This window comes from Lagenorhynchus albirostris, chromosome 13, assembly GCF_949774975.1.
Source record: "Lagenorhynchus albirostris chromosome 13, mLagAlb1.1, whole genome shotgun sequence".
In the NCBI taxonomy this organism is placed as follows: Eukaryota; Metazoa; Chordata; class Mammalia; order Artiodactyla; family Delphinidae; genus Lagenorhynchus; species Lagenorhynchus albirostris.
The window spans coordinates 35,929,489-35,948,271 of NC_083107.1; the positions used below are offsets into that span (position 1 = coordinate 35,929,489).

The following is an 18,783-nucleotide window of genomic DNA, read 5'->3' on the forward strand; positions in this document are numbered from 1 at the left end:
ATATTTAAAGATTTTCCAGATATATTTCTTTTTTTCCCACTTCCTAGTTATTTTACTACATTTTGCTATTATCTATACCCTTAAGGTTACTTACACTTATTTTATCTGTTTGGTAGAAATATTACATAACAGTGTGCAGTGGTGCATCACTTGTTCCATGACATCACATTAGTGCTTGAAATCAGCCATGGTGGGAGTATTTACATCACTTAGATTTACCAGCACACTGAGGATATAAGGGGAATATTTTCTCCCTTGAAAATCTTGGTGTATAAATCCTTAGACACTAAAAGTCATCCAGATATCTTTCTGTTTTGATATCTAATTTAGTTCTATTGTGGTCTGGGAACCTATTCTGTATACTTTCAAAGCATTTAAATTTATTGAGGCTTGTTTTATCTCCCAGAATATGCTCCATCTTGGTTGGTGTTATATGTGCACTTAAAAAGAATGTGTATTCTGCTGTTGTTGGGTGAAGCGTTGTATAGATGTCAATTAGGTCAAATTTACTGATGTTTTTCAAGTGTTTTCTATATTTACAGATTTTGTTTATAGGTTTTTTCAACTAATCAGAGAGAAGTGCTGAAATCTCCAATGATAATTGTAGATTTGACTTTCTCTCCTTTTAGTTTGATAGTTTTTGCTTTATTGTTTTAGAGCTCTGTTATTAAGAATGTTTTTTCTTCATGAATTTTCAATGCTTTGTTATAAAATTATAGAATTCTAGGCTAATTCATTTTTATCTCAGCATTTTTTAAAGCCCTACTGTTGTCTCTAGCTTGCATAATTTCAGAAGCAAAGTTTGCTATTTTTTATCTTTGTTTCCCTGTTTTTATTTTATATACTTCACAGATTCCAAATAATTTCACATATGTTTTCTCATTTAGCTTTATGATTATTTGTACTGAGAAGTTTTTGTAGTTTGACTCAAATCAGTAAACATTTGTGGAAGGAAAAAGATTTTACAGATAGCTACTTTTTAAAGATTAAAAAAAACCCGAACTCCTTAAAAGCACTAATACTTATTGTCACTTAATTACACAGAAATTGTTAGCTTCAAATGAGATCAGCCATATTTAAAAGATAAGATAAAACTAGAACAGAGTCCACCCCCCTTTGTTTTGTGCTCTTGCTTCTCTAAGCTTAGAAGTGGATTTTCTTTCATTTTAAAAGGGTAGGCAAATGTGTTTATGTTGTTCTAAGATATTTTATAGTAGATCTTAGTTGTGAAAGTGGATCAATAACAAGATTAATCCTGATAATTTCTTACTAATAATTACTAATAATAGAAGAGAATAATCTCAGTGCCAATTTAAAATAAATTGGTATGTGGTATCTGTGAAGAAGCTATCAATTTAGAGCACCCATTAATAAAACAGTCCTAAAAATGTTTATATAGTCACATTATATTTGTCATGGATATTTGTACTTTTTGACCCCCAAGTACATGGGGCTGAAGACCAGGTGCAACTTAGAACTAATTAAGCTGGTCAATAAGAATTGTGTTACATCAAAATTATCTCTAAATATATACAACCGAGGCCTAAATGACAGATGGGAAAAATTAAATTAGCTATTGTGATTTACCTAAAAGTTCTCAGGTTTTTTCATTTTTAGTCTGAACAGTTTGATTATAAATTAGTTAATATGTGCTGAATGGTAAGCCTAAGCTAGATGGAGTTGGTAGGTGGTATTTAAAGATTTAACCACAGTGCCATATTACTCTTGGCCCCCCCAAATCCCATATTTCTAGCACTTTATGCAAGAAATGATCACTGGTTTTTTCCTTTGTAGAAAATTTAAATCTGTTTTTGTTATTCTACTTTTTATTTTATTTATTTTATTTATTTATTTTTTTGTGGTACACGGGCCTCTCACTGTTGTGGCCTCTCCTGTTGCGGAGCACAGGCTCCGGACGCGCAGGCTCAGCGGCCATAGCCCACGGGCCCAGCCGCTCCGCGGCATGTGGGATCTTCCCGGACCAGGGCATGAACCCGTGTCCCCTGAATCGGCAGGCGGACTCTCAACCACTGCGCCACCAGGGAAGCCGTCTACTTTTTATTTATTTATCTATTTGGCTGCACTGGGTCTTAGCTGCCGCTTGTGGGATCTTCATTGTGGCATGCAGGATCTTTAGTTGTGGCATCTGGGATCTTTAGTTGTGGCATGTGGGATCTTTAGTTGTTGCACACGGGGTCCCTAGTTGTGGCATGCGGGATCTTTAGTTGTGGCATGTGGGATCTAGTTCCCTGACCAGGGATTGAACCTGGCCCCCCTGCATTGGGAGCATGGAGTCATAGCCACTGGACCACCAGGGAAGTCCTACTTCTTATTTTTAAAAGATTCACTTGATTTTATATTTTTCTGTGACAGGTATCTTCACACAAGGACAGCTGGGCCTGGTAGACATCATCTTCCAGTACATTCACTGTGATGAGATCTATGAGGCAATAAACATCCTGAATAGTATGAACTGGGACACTCTGGGCTACCAGTGCTTTATCAGCATGACTGCCATCGTAAACCATCTTCTTAGACAAAAGCTCACTCCAGAGAGAGAAGGTCAGACTTAAAATATATTTCATAAATGGGTTTTGTATATACATGAAGTACATTTTATTGTCAGTAGTTTTTTTTTTTTTTTTTTTTTTGCGGTACGCGGGCCTCTCACTGTTGTGGCCTCTCCCGTTGCGGAGCATAGGCTCCGGACGCGCAGGCTCAGCGGCTATGGCTCATGGGCCCAGCCGCTCCGCGGCACGTGAGATCTTCCCAGACCGGGGCATGAACCCGTGTCCCCTGCATCGGCAGGTGGACTCTCAACCACTGCGCCACCAGGGAAGCCCTGTCAGTAGTTTTTTGAGGATGTTTTGAAGTCATGTTACTGGAGATTAGAAGACAAAAATGTTAATGCCCTATTAAACTGACAAAATGAGGTATCAAATAATTACTTCCATACGGTACTTACTGTATAGTGCTGGTCAACGTAATAACTTTTCTGTATATACCTATGTTGGAACTCACAATGAAGTCACTGTATATTTCAGACTAAGTTCATGTGTAGAATATGCTCAGATTTCAAACTTTGATGAGAAATTTCATGTACTCTGTAGGGTTTGGAAGACAAAGGGCCCTAAACAAAGTCCTTATTTCTCCTTTATTTTAGACATCAGTATTTTTCTTTCACATCCTCAGTTCTTTGTCCAGACAGTAGACCTTACCACTGATTGTGTGTGTGTGTGTGTGTGTGTGTGTGTGTGTGTGTGTGTGTGTGTGTGTGTGTGTGTGTGTGTGTGTGTGTGTGTGTGTGTGTGTGTGTGTGTGTGTGTGTGTGTGTGTGTGAATTGCAGCCCAGGCTGTTCCTTCTTGTTTTCATTCTAACTTAGAGTTCTGATACCCCTCTCCCTTCTGCATGCTTGGATTTCCCAACCTTCTCCTAATAAGTTATTTTGCCCATAGGATCTCAGATGTTTATTGTCAAAGAGAGACAAGGCACTGTTAACAAAAAAAGAAAAAAAATGTGCCACATACAATAATGAAATCAATTTTTATATTTGCCAGTTATCCAGTGTATGTTATTTTTATTATGAGTAATTTATTTACTTAATGTAAAATGCATCTAAACATTCTTGCATTCATATCTTTATTTCAAATGTTTGTAATAAGCATTGATATTAACAGTGGGAAATAATGGCCAATGAGAAACTTTCTGTATGTGATTTACAAGGTAAGGAAAACAGGGAATATGTCAAAAGGCCTTTACTGGAGAGCTTTGCTTCCCCACTATTTTCTTTCCACGTTTATAGATTTTCTTATTCCATTTTATTACGTTTCCAAAGTAAACAAATTGTTTAGATAGTATTCTGTACATAACCTTCATTTTACTAATTTTAGAGAAGAATAATCAGCAAGAACATGTTCTTTCAAGAAGTCTGCATCATGAGACTTGGCCCCAACTCATAGGAGGCCCACAATAAATATTTATTTAATGTTAATTGAATGTGCTTTTTGGAGGTAGTCCAACACATCTACGGAGATTCCAGTACTTCTGCAATGAGAAAATGCATAGCACAGTGCTTGGCCCACAGTAGGTACTCAATGAATATTAGTTAAAAATAAAAAGAAGATTATAACTTCAAAATTTTAGGGTTCTAGGATTACTGTAATATTTCTACCTGCAGAGTTATCTCAAGTAATTATTTATTAGTATTGGTACACTCTTCAGGTTGGGTAGATAGCAGAGGAAAAAAAAAGTAGCAGGGTCCCTAAAGAAAGTCTGGTACACATAATCCATGCAAGATACTCTAAACTTACAGTTGAAGAAATATGAAGAAGATAAAATATTGACTGAGAAATTGCTAGCACCTTAGTGAATTTGTGTTGTAAGATCCCTGTGTAGTAAGAAAGATTATTAGGGAATTCACAAATGGGTATTATCAGATTCCCGCCTTAATAAAGGATATTATCAAGGAACCATATTGGGTGGATAGGGAAATAAAAAACTTGTATGATATACTAGGCTATTAAAATAAAATGCTTGCATGATGCTGGGTTATCAGAATATGTACATTTTAAGTAGGTATATGCATTTTCCCCCAAGTAACTGCAAAACACATTTCTAAAACATTTACAATTCTTCTCTATTGAGATTTATTCTATCTGAATCTAACAAATTTGACATGGTAATTTGTTTTCCTCTTATTAGTGGAACCCAGTGAGCTCTTTTATTTGTAGCTGTGGTGTGGTTGTCTTTGAGATCTCCATTTCTGCCTTAAACATCAAGCTGGGCTATCTAATGAATCTATAACTGTGCTGAGACCTACGAGTATTCCATGTAGGCTCAAACATTTCAGATGTACGGAACATGCTGTCAAGAAAACAAGCAATGGCAAGAGAATCTGGCTTGCTTTCACAATGGCATTGCTGTATTCAATTTTAATCTAAATTGACTGCTGCTTTGAAAGAAAATACCACTAAAGTTCATCTTACTTTACTGTCTAGATTTGAGATTAAAAAAAGAAATAGCTAACAGCTTAGCCAAGTCCATAGCAATTACTCTGATGAGGTATGCAATACTTTCAAAACCAGATATGCTTAAAATTAAAGAGTTTTGCTAAATAAGGAATTGTTCATTCAACCTAGTGCTAGTAGCATAAAAATCAGTGGAGTCTTACTGTGAACTGTATTCTCATACAACTCTCACCATTATGGTAATTGTATATTTTCCAGGTATTTCTTGGAGGAAACACAACCCCATTGGCATGTCTTGGTAAAAGTGTAAATTAGGCAAAATGTGCTGTTTTCTCCCAATCACTAGCCCTTTGGCTTATCAAAACCTGCTCTCCAATCCTTCCTTCCTAGGAGGGTGTCAGTTGACCAAAGCAGATTAACATACCTCCCAGGGGTGTGTTAACTTTCACACTTGGACAAAACCAACAATCTTGTTGTTCAGGACAGGATTTAAGGAAGGTATAGGGAATTTCAGTCTTTCTCTAAAGTTGTAATAGAGAGATATTATTACTCCAGTCAGGATATTTTTATTTGTATTATTTTTTTAAACATTTCTAATACTGATTTCAATGCCTAATGCAGAAAGGCTAGTTTGTTCCTTCCAGCTAAAGAGTAAATGTTGAGCACACTGTGAGTTGATTTTACTGGAAATACTAGTTCAAACTGTGTTACTCTGATGAGTCACTGTTTTAATTACCCATTTGTGGTGAGAGGTTGATTCATTATGGATTTCTTCAGTTTTGACAGCTTTTTGTTGCTCAGAGTCATTGTCAGCTTTGCTTCAAGTGAAAGTTTATACACAGGTTTGTTTTTGTATCAGCTGTCATATTTTAATTTCATCTTTCCTGCAACAAGCTCACATTTCATCCAAGTTTGCAAAACCTGACTGACTGCAAACATGAGTATTCTGTTGTAATTGAAGGAGTTTCACTTGTTTTAGTGCTGCTATGTTTGAATTCCACAGCACAGCTTGAGGCAAGCCTTGGAACCTTCTATGCTCCAACAAGACCACTCCTGGATACAACTATATTGGAATACAGAGACCAAATCAGCAAATATGCAAGGAGATTCTTCCACCACTTACTCAGGTGAATGATATCTTTGGATTAATTAGTGTCAGACTAATTACCTATTCAAGGAGCCATCTTCTTTAATTAGAATATTCCATAATATGGCTATATCTTTTTTAATAGTCTGTCCCCTAAGAGAAAAACAAATTGGCTCTTGATATTCTTTATTTAATTCGTTCTTGTTTTCCTATTAAGGACTATATTGGAATATTGTTGAGGGCTTTTACATCATTACTACACTTTAATATAATTGCCCCTTTAATACAAAAGCAAAAAATACCAGCTATGTAAAGTGAATTTAAAAATATTAATTGTACTCTTAACAATAGAGAAATGTTTATTTTAATTGCAGCTAAAATGAATGTGCTATAAAGTTCTAAGACAGTCACAGGTCTGCTTTACTTTCAGAATTACTGTAGAGAGATTTGCTCATTGTCTTCCTATACAAGGTGGCAAGTTGCTAGCTTCACTGTGCCTCATTTTCTCTGCTTTAATTTCCTTTAATTCTTTTAATCTTATGGATTATGTGAAAAATTAGATAGTGTCAAGAAGTTACTCTGAGACAGATACTGCAGAAGTTGAAGGACAAGTACATATAGCATTTCTCTATATATAAAGTTCAAAAAATGGATGGAAGATGAATGGATGGATAGAGATGGATGGATGGATGGATAGATAGATAGATAACTAGCTAGTTAGTTACTTTAGGGATACATCTGAATATGTCAATGCTAGAAGTAAAAGCAAAGAAGTGAGTATAACAAAATTTAGGATATTGTGGAATGGGTTAAGAGAAATATGAGAGGAACAAGCTCATGGAGCCACCAAGGTATTAGTAATATTCCATTTCTTAAGTGGGGTATATATCAGGGTCCAATAAAAATTATTATTCTTTTAGCTGAAAGTAGACTTTTTGTGTACTTTTATATATATTTTATAATAGAAAGTAATAGAATTTTCAGTTTCATGTACCATAAGTTACATTGAGTTGAATTTAGAGTTTTCATTTTACTTACAGTATAACCTAGCTGTTGTAGTTCTTTTTAACTCAAGCAGTTTCATGTATAGTCTCCCCTTTTTTTCCTCAGAACAACCCTGCTAAGGAGGTATTATCAATTGACAAATGAGTAAACTATTTATAAAGTGGCACTTTGATCTCTACCCAACAGTGAAACCTTTGGAAAACAGTCTTTATAGAAGCTGAGAGATGTTAATATATTGCATGAGTTATGACCTATAATTGAATATTGCCTTTTTATCTGAACGATTTTAGTATATTCTAAGAGATTCTTCACCCTAAATGAGGCAGCGTTCTATGTATAATCATATACATAGACATGACAGAAATACTGGGACTGACGTAGTACTGATGTAACCACACAGACTCTAACTTTTCTGTGTGGTTACATCTGGAATTGAATGTTTTCTCTTAGGGTATACTAGGTTTTTCATATTTCCTTTTTTGCATGCTTTCTACTATTTCAATTATAATGAATGTTTAGTAGTTCTTTTGACAGTAGGCTATACACGGCATTATGAAAAAAGGAACGTTAAGTGTAGAAGAAATTGAATGAGATAGCTTAAGTTGGAACCGTCCTTTTGTTTAATCTGCTGCCAAGAAGTTCTGCTTAAGGGAAGAGAAAAAGGGCAAATACTTTTCTGTATTTGTGAAGTACTAGAATTGCATTACCCTCTGTACTTGGCTAGCCAGTATTTTAATACTCTAAAAAAAGTTATTAGATAATGGAATAAGTCCTAAACAGTAAAGATCATCATAAAGAATTTTAAATTAAAGATGAAAGAAAGAGGCACCATGCAGAGTAGGGATATACCTAAGATCACCCACTGGTTAAGCTGAGGACTCAGATTGCTTGAGTCCTGATTAGAAAAAGAATAAAATATTATATTGAGTTTAATATCAAAAAGTATATGGCGGGGCTTCCCTGGTGGGGCTACTCTTCATTGCGGTGCACGGGCTTCTCATTGCGGTATCTTGTTGCAGAGCAGGGGCTCTAGGCGCACAGGCTTCAGTAGTTGTGGCTCACGGGCTTCAGTAGTTGTGGCTCACGGGCTCTAGAGCACAGGCTCAGTGGTTGTGGCATGTGGGCTCGTAGCCGTGGCTTGCGGGCTCTAGAACACAGGCTCAGTAGTTGTGGCACACTGGCTTTGTTGCTCCGCGGCATGTGGGATCTTCCCAGACCAGGGCATGAACCCCTGTCCCGTACATTGGCAGGCGGATTCTTAACCACTGTGCCACCAGGGAAGCCCCTATTGCTGATATTTTAAAGGATACAAATGAAACAGCCAGATGAAGAGATGCATAAGGCAAGTTATATGGGAAAGGACTCGAAGCCTCTGTGCCCTCTACAAGTGCAGCACCTTCCCAGCCCCTCCATATATTCACCAATCCAGAAGCTCTCTGAATCTTCTCCTTTTGAGTATTTATGGAGGCTCCATTACATAGGCATGATTGATTAAATTACTGGCCATTGGTGATTAATTCAACCTCCGGCTCCCCTTTCCTCCCTCCTCCTAAGAAGTCCAGGAGTGAGACTGAAGTTCTAACCCTCTAATCATGTGGTTGGTTTCCCTGACAACCAGGCCCCATCTGTAGAGGCTTTCAGAAAGTCACCTCATTAACCTAAACTCAGGTATGGTTGAAATGGGATTGTTATGAATAACAAAAGACTTTCCTTTCACCTTTTTGGCTCCTTGTCACTTAGGAAGTTCCAGGGAGCTCCTTTGTCACAAACAGTACAAAGATCTAATATACATATTTCTTATTATAAATCACAGTATCATAGAAGGAAGATGCAGATTTGCCTAAACTAAGTTCAGAAGGTGATTGTTCACCTCTCTGCTTCCATAAAATTGAACAGTCCTCCAGAACTACTGAATAGGGAAGTATTAATGGAATCTTACTCAGCCATAAAAAGAAATGGAGTTATTTGTAGAGAGGTGGATGGATCTAGAGTCTGTCATACAGAGTGAAGTAAGTCAGAAAGAGAAAAACAAATACCATATGCTAACACATATATATGGAATCTAAAAAAAAATGGTTCTGAAGAACCTAGGGGCAGGACAGGAATAAAGACGCAGACGTAGAGAATGGACTTGAGGACACAGGGAGGGGGAAGGGTAAGCTGGGACAAAGTGAGAGAGTGGCATTGACATATATACACTACCAAATGTAAAATAGCTAGTGGGAAGCAGCCGCATAGCACAGAGAGATCAGCTCGGTGCTTTGTGTCCACCTAGAGGGGTGGGATAGGGAGGATGGGAGGGAGACGCAAGAGGGAGGGGATATGGGGATATATGTATAGCTGATTCACTTTGTTATACAGCAGAAACTACCACACCATTGTAAAGCAATTATACTCCAATAAAGATGTTAAAAAAAAATAGAGAAGTATTAACAAGTAAGAGCTTTTCATTATAAGTAAATAGAAACTATAAGAGGAACTCCTAAATATTGATGAAATAAAAGGGCAAACATTTCAGTGAATGTGCCACATATGAAGCTTATTTTACTAACATGGAAATATGTTATAAAGGATTAATAGTTAATTTTACTTATTTCCCCTCTTAACTATAAGACTGTTGTTTTCTGACTCAAATATTATTATGTGATTATGACACAGAAAATCATATTTTTAAAATTCTTATAAAATAGTATGCAAAATCTTGGGACAGGGAGCTTTATTGCCTAGAAATAAAAATATCATGTTTATAAAATATTTGTGGGGAAATGTACTGATGTCTGCATTTTCCTTGGCACTGCAACAAAAAAATAAGATGAACTGATGGACAGAAAGGGAGATGAATAGATATGTGATAAAACAATGTTGTAAAATGATGATAGAATCTAGGTGGTAAAAAAATATATATATTATTTTCAAAATATATATATTAAATATTTCACAGGAAATATTTCATTATTTCCTGGATGTTTGAAAATTTGTATAATATATTGGAGGATAATATGTATTATGTTGGAGTCAATATTTACACTTAGAATTCAGAAAACAAAAGGTAGTCTTTTAGAAATGGCTCTTGGCTTATGAAAAATATATATGTTAGGCAAAAAGAAATTGTTAACCACTTTGACTTTTAAATGGCTTTTTAAATTTTACTTTTTACTAATGGAGCATACACAGTAAATAAAACAATTATATGAAACCAATTCAAAAAACAAAAATACTAAAACTGCTACCTACGAATATTTAGAGAATAAGACAGAATGATATACAGAGAAAAACTTCCTGGTCAGATCATCTATTTAATGGATAATATATTTAAAATATTTGTTTAAAGCCTGGTAGAGCTGGCAGGAAACTAAGGGAAACACTCAGAAGTTGAAATGACAAGGATGCTTGATTCCACAAGAATAAGCAAAGTCAAAGTTTGCCTTGAGGGCATCTGCTGGCACCTGGCAGTGAGGTGTTTGATTTATAAAGGCTGTGTACTCAGAGGGTTGGAGACAAAGCCTAGGGCTCAAGCAGAGTGGGAGACTGGATCAGAGCTCCCCATATCAATCTAGGACCCTTGAAGGGCAACATCTTCCTTGAGAGAACTAAAAGGAAGGAAGGTATGAGATGCAAGAAGGAGTGGTGGACAAAAATAATGTTAAACTTGTGGGAACTTAAACAAAAATGGATCATGTAAAACATAACCACTAATGTCTAATGCAGGTGGTTAAATTAAGATAGAATGCTGGACAATGACAACATATAAATCAGAAGAGAAGTGAAGAAGTTAAAGCATTCTAAGGTCCTTGACTTTTCAAGAGGAAGGTAGAGATACTTATTAATACCAGATTTTATTCAGTAAAAGATACACGGTAGAATTTCTAGGGTAATCACTGAAAGAATAGAAATAGAGTGTATACTTGTCAAACAAATAGAGTGAAAATGTTGGATAAGGAAAAAAAATTCAACCCCAAAGAAGGCAAGAATTGGGGGAGGGTGCAGCATGCAGGGGGAAGAAACATAAAAAAAGACGAAAAACAGAAAACACAATGAGGTAGTAGAAATGAATTTTAAAAATCAGTAATCATTGTCAATTTAAGTAGGTTAAAATTTTCATTCGCAGAGATTGTTGAAACAGTTTTTTCTACGTTTTTACAAGAGACACCTAACACATAGAAAGTTTAAAAGCTAGAGAATGGAAAAAAATTATACTAAGTCAATACCAAAAGAGACCTAATAATGTTATATAAATAGTCTTTAAAGCAAAATCAGTAGTACAGATTAATAGAGATCAATATCAACAGAAGAATCAATTTACCAGTAAGATATAACAATTCTAAATGTGTATAATATAGCTTGAGTACACATAAAATAAAAATTGACAAATCCACTTTCATAGTTAGAAATTTTAATTCCCTTTGTGTGGTAATTGATAGATTAAGTGAACAAAGTATAATTAAGGAAATAGAGAATATGAACAGGCACTATTGTTAGAGCTAGAATATAGCAATGAACAAAACAGACACACACACAAAAATCCATGGCATCATAAAGTTTACAGTTAGTGAAGGAAACATTATGTAAATAAGTAGGTAGAATATATAGAATGTTAAGTAATGATGCATACCTTGAAGAAGAGCAAAGCAAGGACAGGAACTAGGGAGCATTGGGTGGTGAGGCCTCCCTAAGAAGGTGAAATATGAGTTAAATCCCAGCACTTTGGCTGGAGCAGTGAATGAGAGGCAGAATAATAAGAGCTTGGGTCAGAGGTCTAGCAGGTGGCTCGGTTATATAGGACTTTTGTTGGCTGTTGTAAGGAACTGGGATTTTTCTCTTGAATAATAGGGCAAATCAGTAGATGATTTGGACCAACTAGTGAATGAATCACTCAGATGCTATGTTGAGAATAGACCTTTGAAGGCCAAGAGCAAGGAGACCATTTGGGAGGCTGTTGCAATAATTGAGTGAGAAATGGTGACCATTTAGAGCAGATTGGTAGTAAGAGGGATGAGGATAGAGTGCTTGGATTTTGGACATATTGAAGGTTTGGCTAATAGCATTTGCTCACAGACTGGATGAAGCATATGATAGAAAGAGAAGGTAAGGATGACTTGAAGTGTTTGGATCTCAGCAACTGGAAAAATGGAGTTGCATTGACAAGACCAGTAAGACTGCAGAAAGAATAGGTAGTGGGAAAAGGTCAAGAGATTGGTTTTGAACATGTTGAGTTTGAATGAGAAATTCAGAGGTAAGTTCTGAGGCAGAGTTATAAGGGAAATATATAGCTTTAAATGTTTGTATTAGAAAAGAAGAAAGGCTCAAAATTAAAGAACCATGCAATTTAAAACATTATTTATAATAGCCAAGATATGGAAGCAAACTAAGTGTCCACTGACAGATGAATGGGTAAAAAAGATGTGGTCTATATTAATACAATGGACTATTACTCAGTCATAAAAACGAATGAAATCTTGCCATTTGAAACAACATGGATGGACCTAGAGGGTATTATGGTAAGTGAAATAAGTCAGACAGAGAAAGACAAATACTGTATGATTTCACTTATATGTGGAACATAAAAACAAAACAAATGAACAAACAACAAAACAGAAACAGACTCATCGATTCAGAGAACAAACATGTGGTGGCCAGAGGGGAGAAGAGTGGGGGGGATGAGTAAAATAGGTGAGGGAAAGTAAGAGGTATAGACTTCCAGTTACAAAATAAATGAGTCACAGGGATGAAATACACAGCATGAGGAATATAGTCAATAATATTATAATAACTTCATATGGTGACAGATTGTAACTAATTGCAGTGATCATTTTGTAATGTATAGAGATATCAAATCACTATAGCAATTATACTTCAATTTTTTTAAAAAAGCACCATGCAATTTAAGAAATTCAAAAAATATTAGCAAAATAAACCTACAAAAAGTAGAAGGAAGGAAATAATATATGCTCAGAAATTAATGTAACAAAAACTTATAAAAGAGGATTAATAAAGCTAAGCATTTGTTCTTTGACAAGATTGGTAAAACAGAAAATAATGAACAATATTAGGGATATACTAAAAGGGACCTAATGATAGGCATGTCAGAGATTTTAAAAAATTAAAATAAAGGGAACACTATGAACAACAAACTTGAAAAATTAGGTGAAATGGAGAATTTCTTAGAAAAATAAAAATAACCAAAACTGAATGAAAAAAAATAGAAGATCTGACTAGCTCTATAACCATTAATGAAATTAAATTAGTAATTAACATTTTCCCCACAAAGTAAGCCACAGTCCCAAGATGTTTTTAACAAATGAGGATTGATGACTATACTCACACAACTTTTTCTTCATTGTTTTTCTTTTAGCCGTTTTTTCTTTTTTTTTTGCGGTAAGTGGGCCTCTTACTGTTGTGGCCTCTCCTGTTGCAGAGCACAGGCTCTGGACGCGCAGGCTCGGCGGCCATGGCTCACGGGCCCAGCCGCTCCGCGGCATGTGGGATCTTCCCAGCCTGGGGCACGAACTCGTGTCCCTTGCATCAGCAGGCGGACTCTCAACCACTGAGCCACCAGGGAAGCCCAAGCCGTTTTTTCAAATGCATATTTATTTACATAGTTGTAATCATTGAGTACATGAAATTTTAAAGAAAAAAATCCTAAGAGTTGCTTCACTATGATGGCCTTCTAAGAGACTTTTACTTTCTTTGATATGGTCCTTAGATTTAAAGATTGTTTAACTCTAGAAAGTGACTCACACATATATGAACAGACCTTTGTTTAGGAAAAGGATCAAAGATCAAAAAGGGAAAATAAGCAGAAGGGAACAAGGACAAAACCTTAAGGCCTTTAACTGAAAGCAACTCGATAAATGTGCTTTTATAGACGAAGGAGCTTGTTTTCATGTGGGCCCAGTTAGGGCTGGTTGGGTATAGGGGCAGTTGAGATTCCCACCAGAGAGTGAGGGGCCTTCTACCATAATGATGATTTGAAAAAAAAGTTGTGATACTAATCAGTAAATTGGTAAACCAAACAAAATTTGTTGAGGATAGATGCAAATAACTTGAAGGCTGTTTCATGAACAAATTTGACACACTTGGCTCTTCTTCCTCAAGGTTCCCCTTTTGTAGTTAATCAGGGGTATGAGCCAGGGATGTGGCCCAAAGCATCCAAACTGTGTTGCATTTGGCAGTATGGCTTTCCTTTTCAGCATCACTTCCCTATGTATGACTATACCAGTGAAATAAGTCCTTAGATTTTACTTCTATTGCTCACATTCTCTCTCAGATTTTTATGTCTAAAAATCAAAATGGGTAAAAACTGCATTGTTAAAAGGAAAATCATGATTATTTGAAAAGCCACCATAATAACCATTCTGTTTTATTGGAATTACTGTAATGGCCTTAAGAACTCTCTTTTGTCCAGTGTGAGAGAAATAGACCAGATTCGTCATAGAGGTGGAGTTAAGAATAGGGATAGTCTGCTTATTAGGCATCATATTGAATGGATGAATCTTAAGACTTTTTTCACTCTAGTCATCACTGTTTTCATTTGTGATGTACAAAATTTGCTTTCTGCCTAAATTCTAGTTGAGTTTTCTATTCAGAACTGCTTGTCATTCTCATTTTCTCTTGGATGTAACTTCCCACTGTCTTCTCTGTTACTCTTATTCAATGAGTAATTTACTGGGCTGGGGTAAAAGGCCACATTTATAAGTGAGTGAACTGTGTCTGCAGGCCTCACACTTCTGATCAAGACAGTTGTTGACCTCAAACCCCAGACTGGCCCCAAATGATGGCCTCCTCATGCTTCTCGTCAGGATGTCTTACTCTCTTTAGTTCGGCAGATGAAAGGGATCTTTCACATTCACTGCATTAAATAAATGGCATTTATATAAAGGGATTTATTCACATTCACTGCATTAAATAAATGGCACCTAGCTGCAATTGGTATGTACTAGAGACGAATATGGACATGTAACATGGACCATGTAACAAAGTTACAGCTACTTTTAAAAAAGCTGTGGCGTGAAGAGAGCCTTTACCAACGTGGCAAAAATCAAAGATGTCTTCTCAGATAGTGAAGGACATACATGGTATGCAACTTGTGGCTATTAAGAGAGTGATGATGATTCTTGGCTGTTGACACTCATGAAGACTTAAGTCTAGGAGAAATTCGGCTTTTTAGAGACTGTAACCTGCTGAGGTCTGAAAAGAGAGATGCAGAGAAGATACAGTCAACAATTTATTAGGCAGATTGTTTACATCTGCAGGTCTCACAGCTCAAGGAAAGACCTTGATAGAGTATAAAAAATGAACCTCAATAAATAAGTTTCAGAATATGTCTACTTTTATATGAAATGTTTCCTTTGTGTTTGATAAAGTATAGACATAATGTTAATAATTCTTTTTTATTGTATATTTAAACTTAACTCAAAAAACTATGAACAGATGTTATAACCTTATTTCTAATTATAGTAAGTATTCGCCCCCATCTGTCATCTTCTAGAGTAGACAGGATAAGTACCATTCACTTCCTATTTTTTTAATTCCCCCCACTTCCCTTTCCTTCCCCACTGAAAACCATGTTCAAATAATAAAATACTCAGCTTGCTGTAGATTCTGATTCTTATTAACTATCTCATAACATTTTATAGAAAGAGGTGCTTGGGTTTTGTCAGTACCTGGAGAAGGAGCATCTATCTAAATTTTAGGGAGGTAACAAATACTAGCTTTCCTTAGAAAGCTAGCATGTGGGCCTCAGCAGTGTTGAAATGGCTGGAAAAACGACATTACTTTGGTGAAATGTTTAGTGAACACACTGATCACATGTGGTTGTTGCTCTGAGAGGATACGTATTTGTCTTTTAGTTCATAGGTTTTATAAATAAATGTTTAAACCTAAAGTCCCCCATGAATTCAACTCTTCCTTATCCACAGGACTGTACATTGTCATTATAGTTTAGAACAGTAAGCTACATTTTTTCCAAAATAAACTTCCTGATTGTATAAGTAATACATGATTTTCTTTCACAATATAATATCATTGCCTTCTTTTCATGTCAGTAAACATAGATCCACATCATGCATTATAGAGACGTACCACTATAATTTATTCAGCCATCCTCCTATCTATGGACATGGAATATTTCCAGATTTTTGCTACTATGAGCAATGCTGTAATAAATGTCATATTCACGTATATTCTCACACACACATACACACACACTTTTGTGTATTTATCTGATTATTTCCTGAGAATGAATTCCTGTAAGTGAAATTTCCAAGTCAGAGTTATCCACATTTATAAGATTCTTGATATATTTTTGTCAAATGTTCCTGTCACCATTTTTTCAAATTAGTCATCATATCCACAGTTGAAATAATCAATATCTTAAAGCGCTGAAAATTAAATAGGTGAAATTTGGCACCTTGCTGCTTTAATTTTTGTTGTAGTAAATTCTTTCTTCTTATTTAAAAATTTTAAATAATAAACTTTATTGTTTAGAGCAATTAAGTTCATGGCAAAATCGAGAGGAAAGTGTAGAGATTTCCCATATACCCTCTCTCTCCAACCTGCTTTAATATTAATATCTTTTTTTACTAATGGTTATTGCATACATTTCCCTATACACACACACACACACAATTTGTATTTTGTGAAAGGTTAAAAGCTAGGGGCTTTATAAATATGATCACATTTAATCCTCACATCATAGTATGTAGGCATGTATTATTCTTATTTTATAGCTGAGGATATTCAGAGTGATTAAGTAACTTGTATAACAATTATATATAATATATGGCAGACCAGAATTCTAACTTGAGTCCATCTGACCTCAAAGTCCATGCCCTTCACCATTATACTAGAAACTGAATCACCTCGAGGTAAGGAGTTCCTGTTTTCTAGAGGTATTTGATAAAAGAGGAGATGTATACTGCTATAGAGGGACAGTGCAGTATAGAGGGAAGCAACTGAGAATTTTGAATATGGGCATTCTTACCATTCCTTAACTTCAGTTTCTTGATTTGTATCAATAAATAAGGATAATCATGGTACCTACCACACTGGGATGTTATTAGAATTAATATAATAATCCCTATAACAGGAGCATGTGGTACAATCTGGCACATAATAAGGACCCATAAATGCTATTATTGATTATGGTGTTGTAGAGGTTTAATAAGATGAAGGTGGACTAAATGAACTTTTACAACAGTATTTCCCAACTTTTCCTCATTACTGCCACCTCGAGGAGAAAAAATACATTTTAACTAAATAAATATAATTTCTTCCTAAAAAGATAAGTTAAAGTATAAGTAATAAGATTTCTTAGGTAGAGTTAAACTTTGGAGGCCCACAAACTGTTGTAATACCCAAGATTTTTAAAATCTTTTTAAAGAAGTAAACTTTTGCCCTTGAAGGTGATATTGGTCTCATTGCAAATGCATGTTTTAGAAGGAAATGCCTCCATTTAAAATCAAACAAAATTCAAAATTGTCAAACTCATAGGAGAATTATCCTAGGTTTGAGGGAGGAAATGGGACTAAATGAGGTTTCCTTGTAGTTTTATTTTTTTGTAGTTGTTTAAAATTAATTTATTGCTGTATAGTTGATTTGCAGTTTATGTTAATTTCATGTGTACAGTGTTATGATTCAATATTTTTTATAGATTATACTCCATTTTAAAGATATTATAAAATGATGGCTATATTTCCCCATGCTGTATAATATATTCTTGTTGCTTATCTATTTTGTATATAGCAGTTTGTATCTCTTAATCCCATACACCTGTTTTGCCCCTCCCACCTCCCCTTTCCCCACTGGTAACTACTAGTTTATTTTCTATATCTGAGTCTGTTTCTGTTTTGTTATATATATTCATTTCTTTTATTTTTTAGATTCTATATATAAGTGATAACATACAGTATTTGCCTTTCTCTGTCTGACTTCTTTCACTAAGCATACACTCTCTAGGTCCATCACATTGTTGCAAATTACAGAATTTCATTCTTTTTTATGGCTGAGTAATATTCCTGTGTGTCTGTGTGTGTGTGTGTGTGTGTGTGTGTGTGTGTGTGTGTGTACCACATCTTTATCCATTCATCTGTTGACAGACAGTTGGGTTGCTTCCATATCTTGGCTATTGTAAATAACGCCGCTTTGAACATTGGGGTACATGTATCTCTTCAAATTAGTATTTAGGGTTGTTTTCCAGATATATACCCGAGAGTGGAATCACTGGATCATGTGGTAGTTCTCTTTTTAGTTTTTTGAGGAACCTCCATACTGTTTTCCGTAGTGGCAGCAACAATTTACATTCCCACCAAAAGTGTACACAAAAGTGTACCTTTCCTCCACATCCTTGCCAACTTGTTACTTTTGATGATAGCCATTCTGACAGGTGTGAGGTTATATATCATTGTGGTTTTGATTTTCATTTCTCTAATGATTAGTGACATTGAGCATCTTTTCTTGTGCTTGTTAGCCATCTGTATGTATTCAGTTCAGTTTCTTTCATCAATGTCTTATAGTAAAAGTACAGGTCTTTAACCTCCTTAAGTAGATTTATTCCTAGATATTTTATTCTTTTTCATGCAGTGGTAAATGGGATTGTTTTCTTAATTTCTCTTTCTAATAGTTCATTGTTAGTGTTTAGGAATGCAAAACATTTCTGTTTATATATATATATTTTTTTTTGTGGTACGCGGGCCTCTCACTGCTGTGGCCTCTCCTGTTGCAGA

General features: G+C 35.5%; 1 protein-coding gene across 1 annotated transcript in view; it reads left to right on the plus strand.

Annotated features, from left to right (window-relative positions):
* WDPCP (WD repeat containing planar cell polarity effector) overlaps positions 1 to 18,783 on the plus strand; it is a 254,644-nt gene that overhangs the window by 163,631 nt on the left and 72,230 nt on the right. The window contains exons 12-13 of the mRNA XM_060168956.1: positions 2,374 to 2,562; positions 5,972 to 6,095. Of these exons, the coding sequence (XP_060024939.1) occupies positions 2,374 to 2,562; positions 5,972 to 6,095 (313 nt within the window). The remainder of the gene's footprint in view (positions 1 to 2,373; positions 2,563 to 5,971; positions 6,096 to 18,783) is intronic.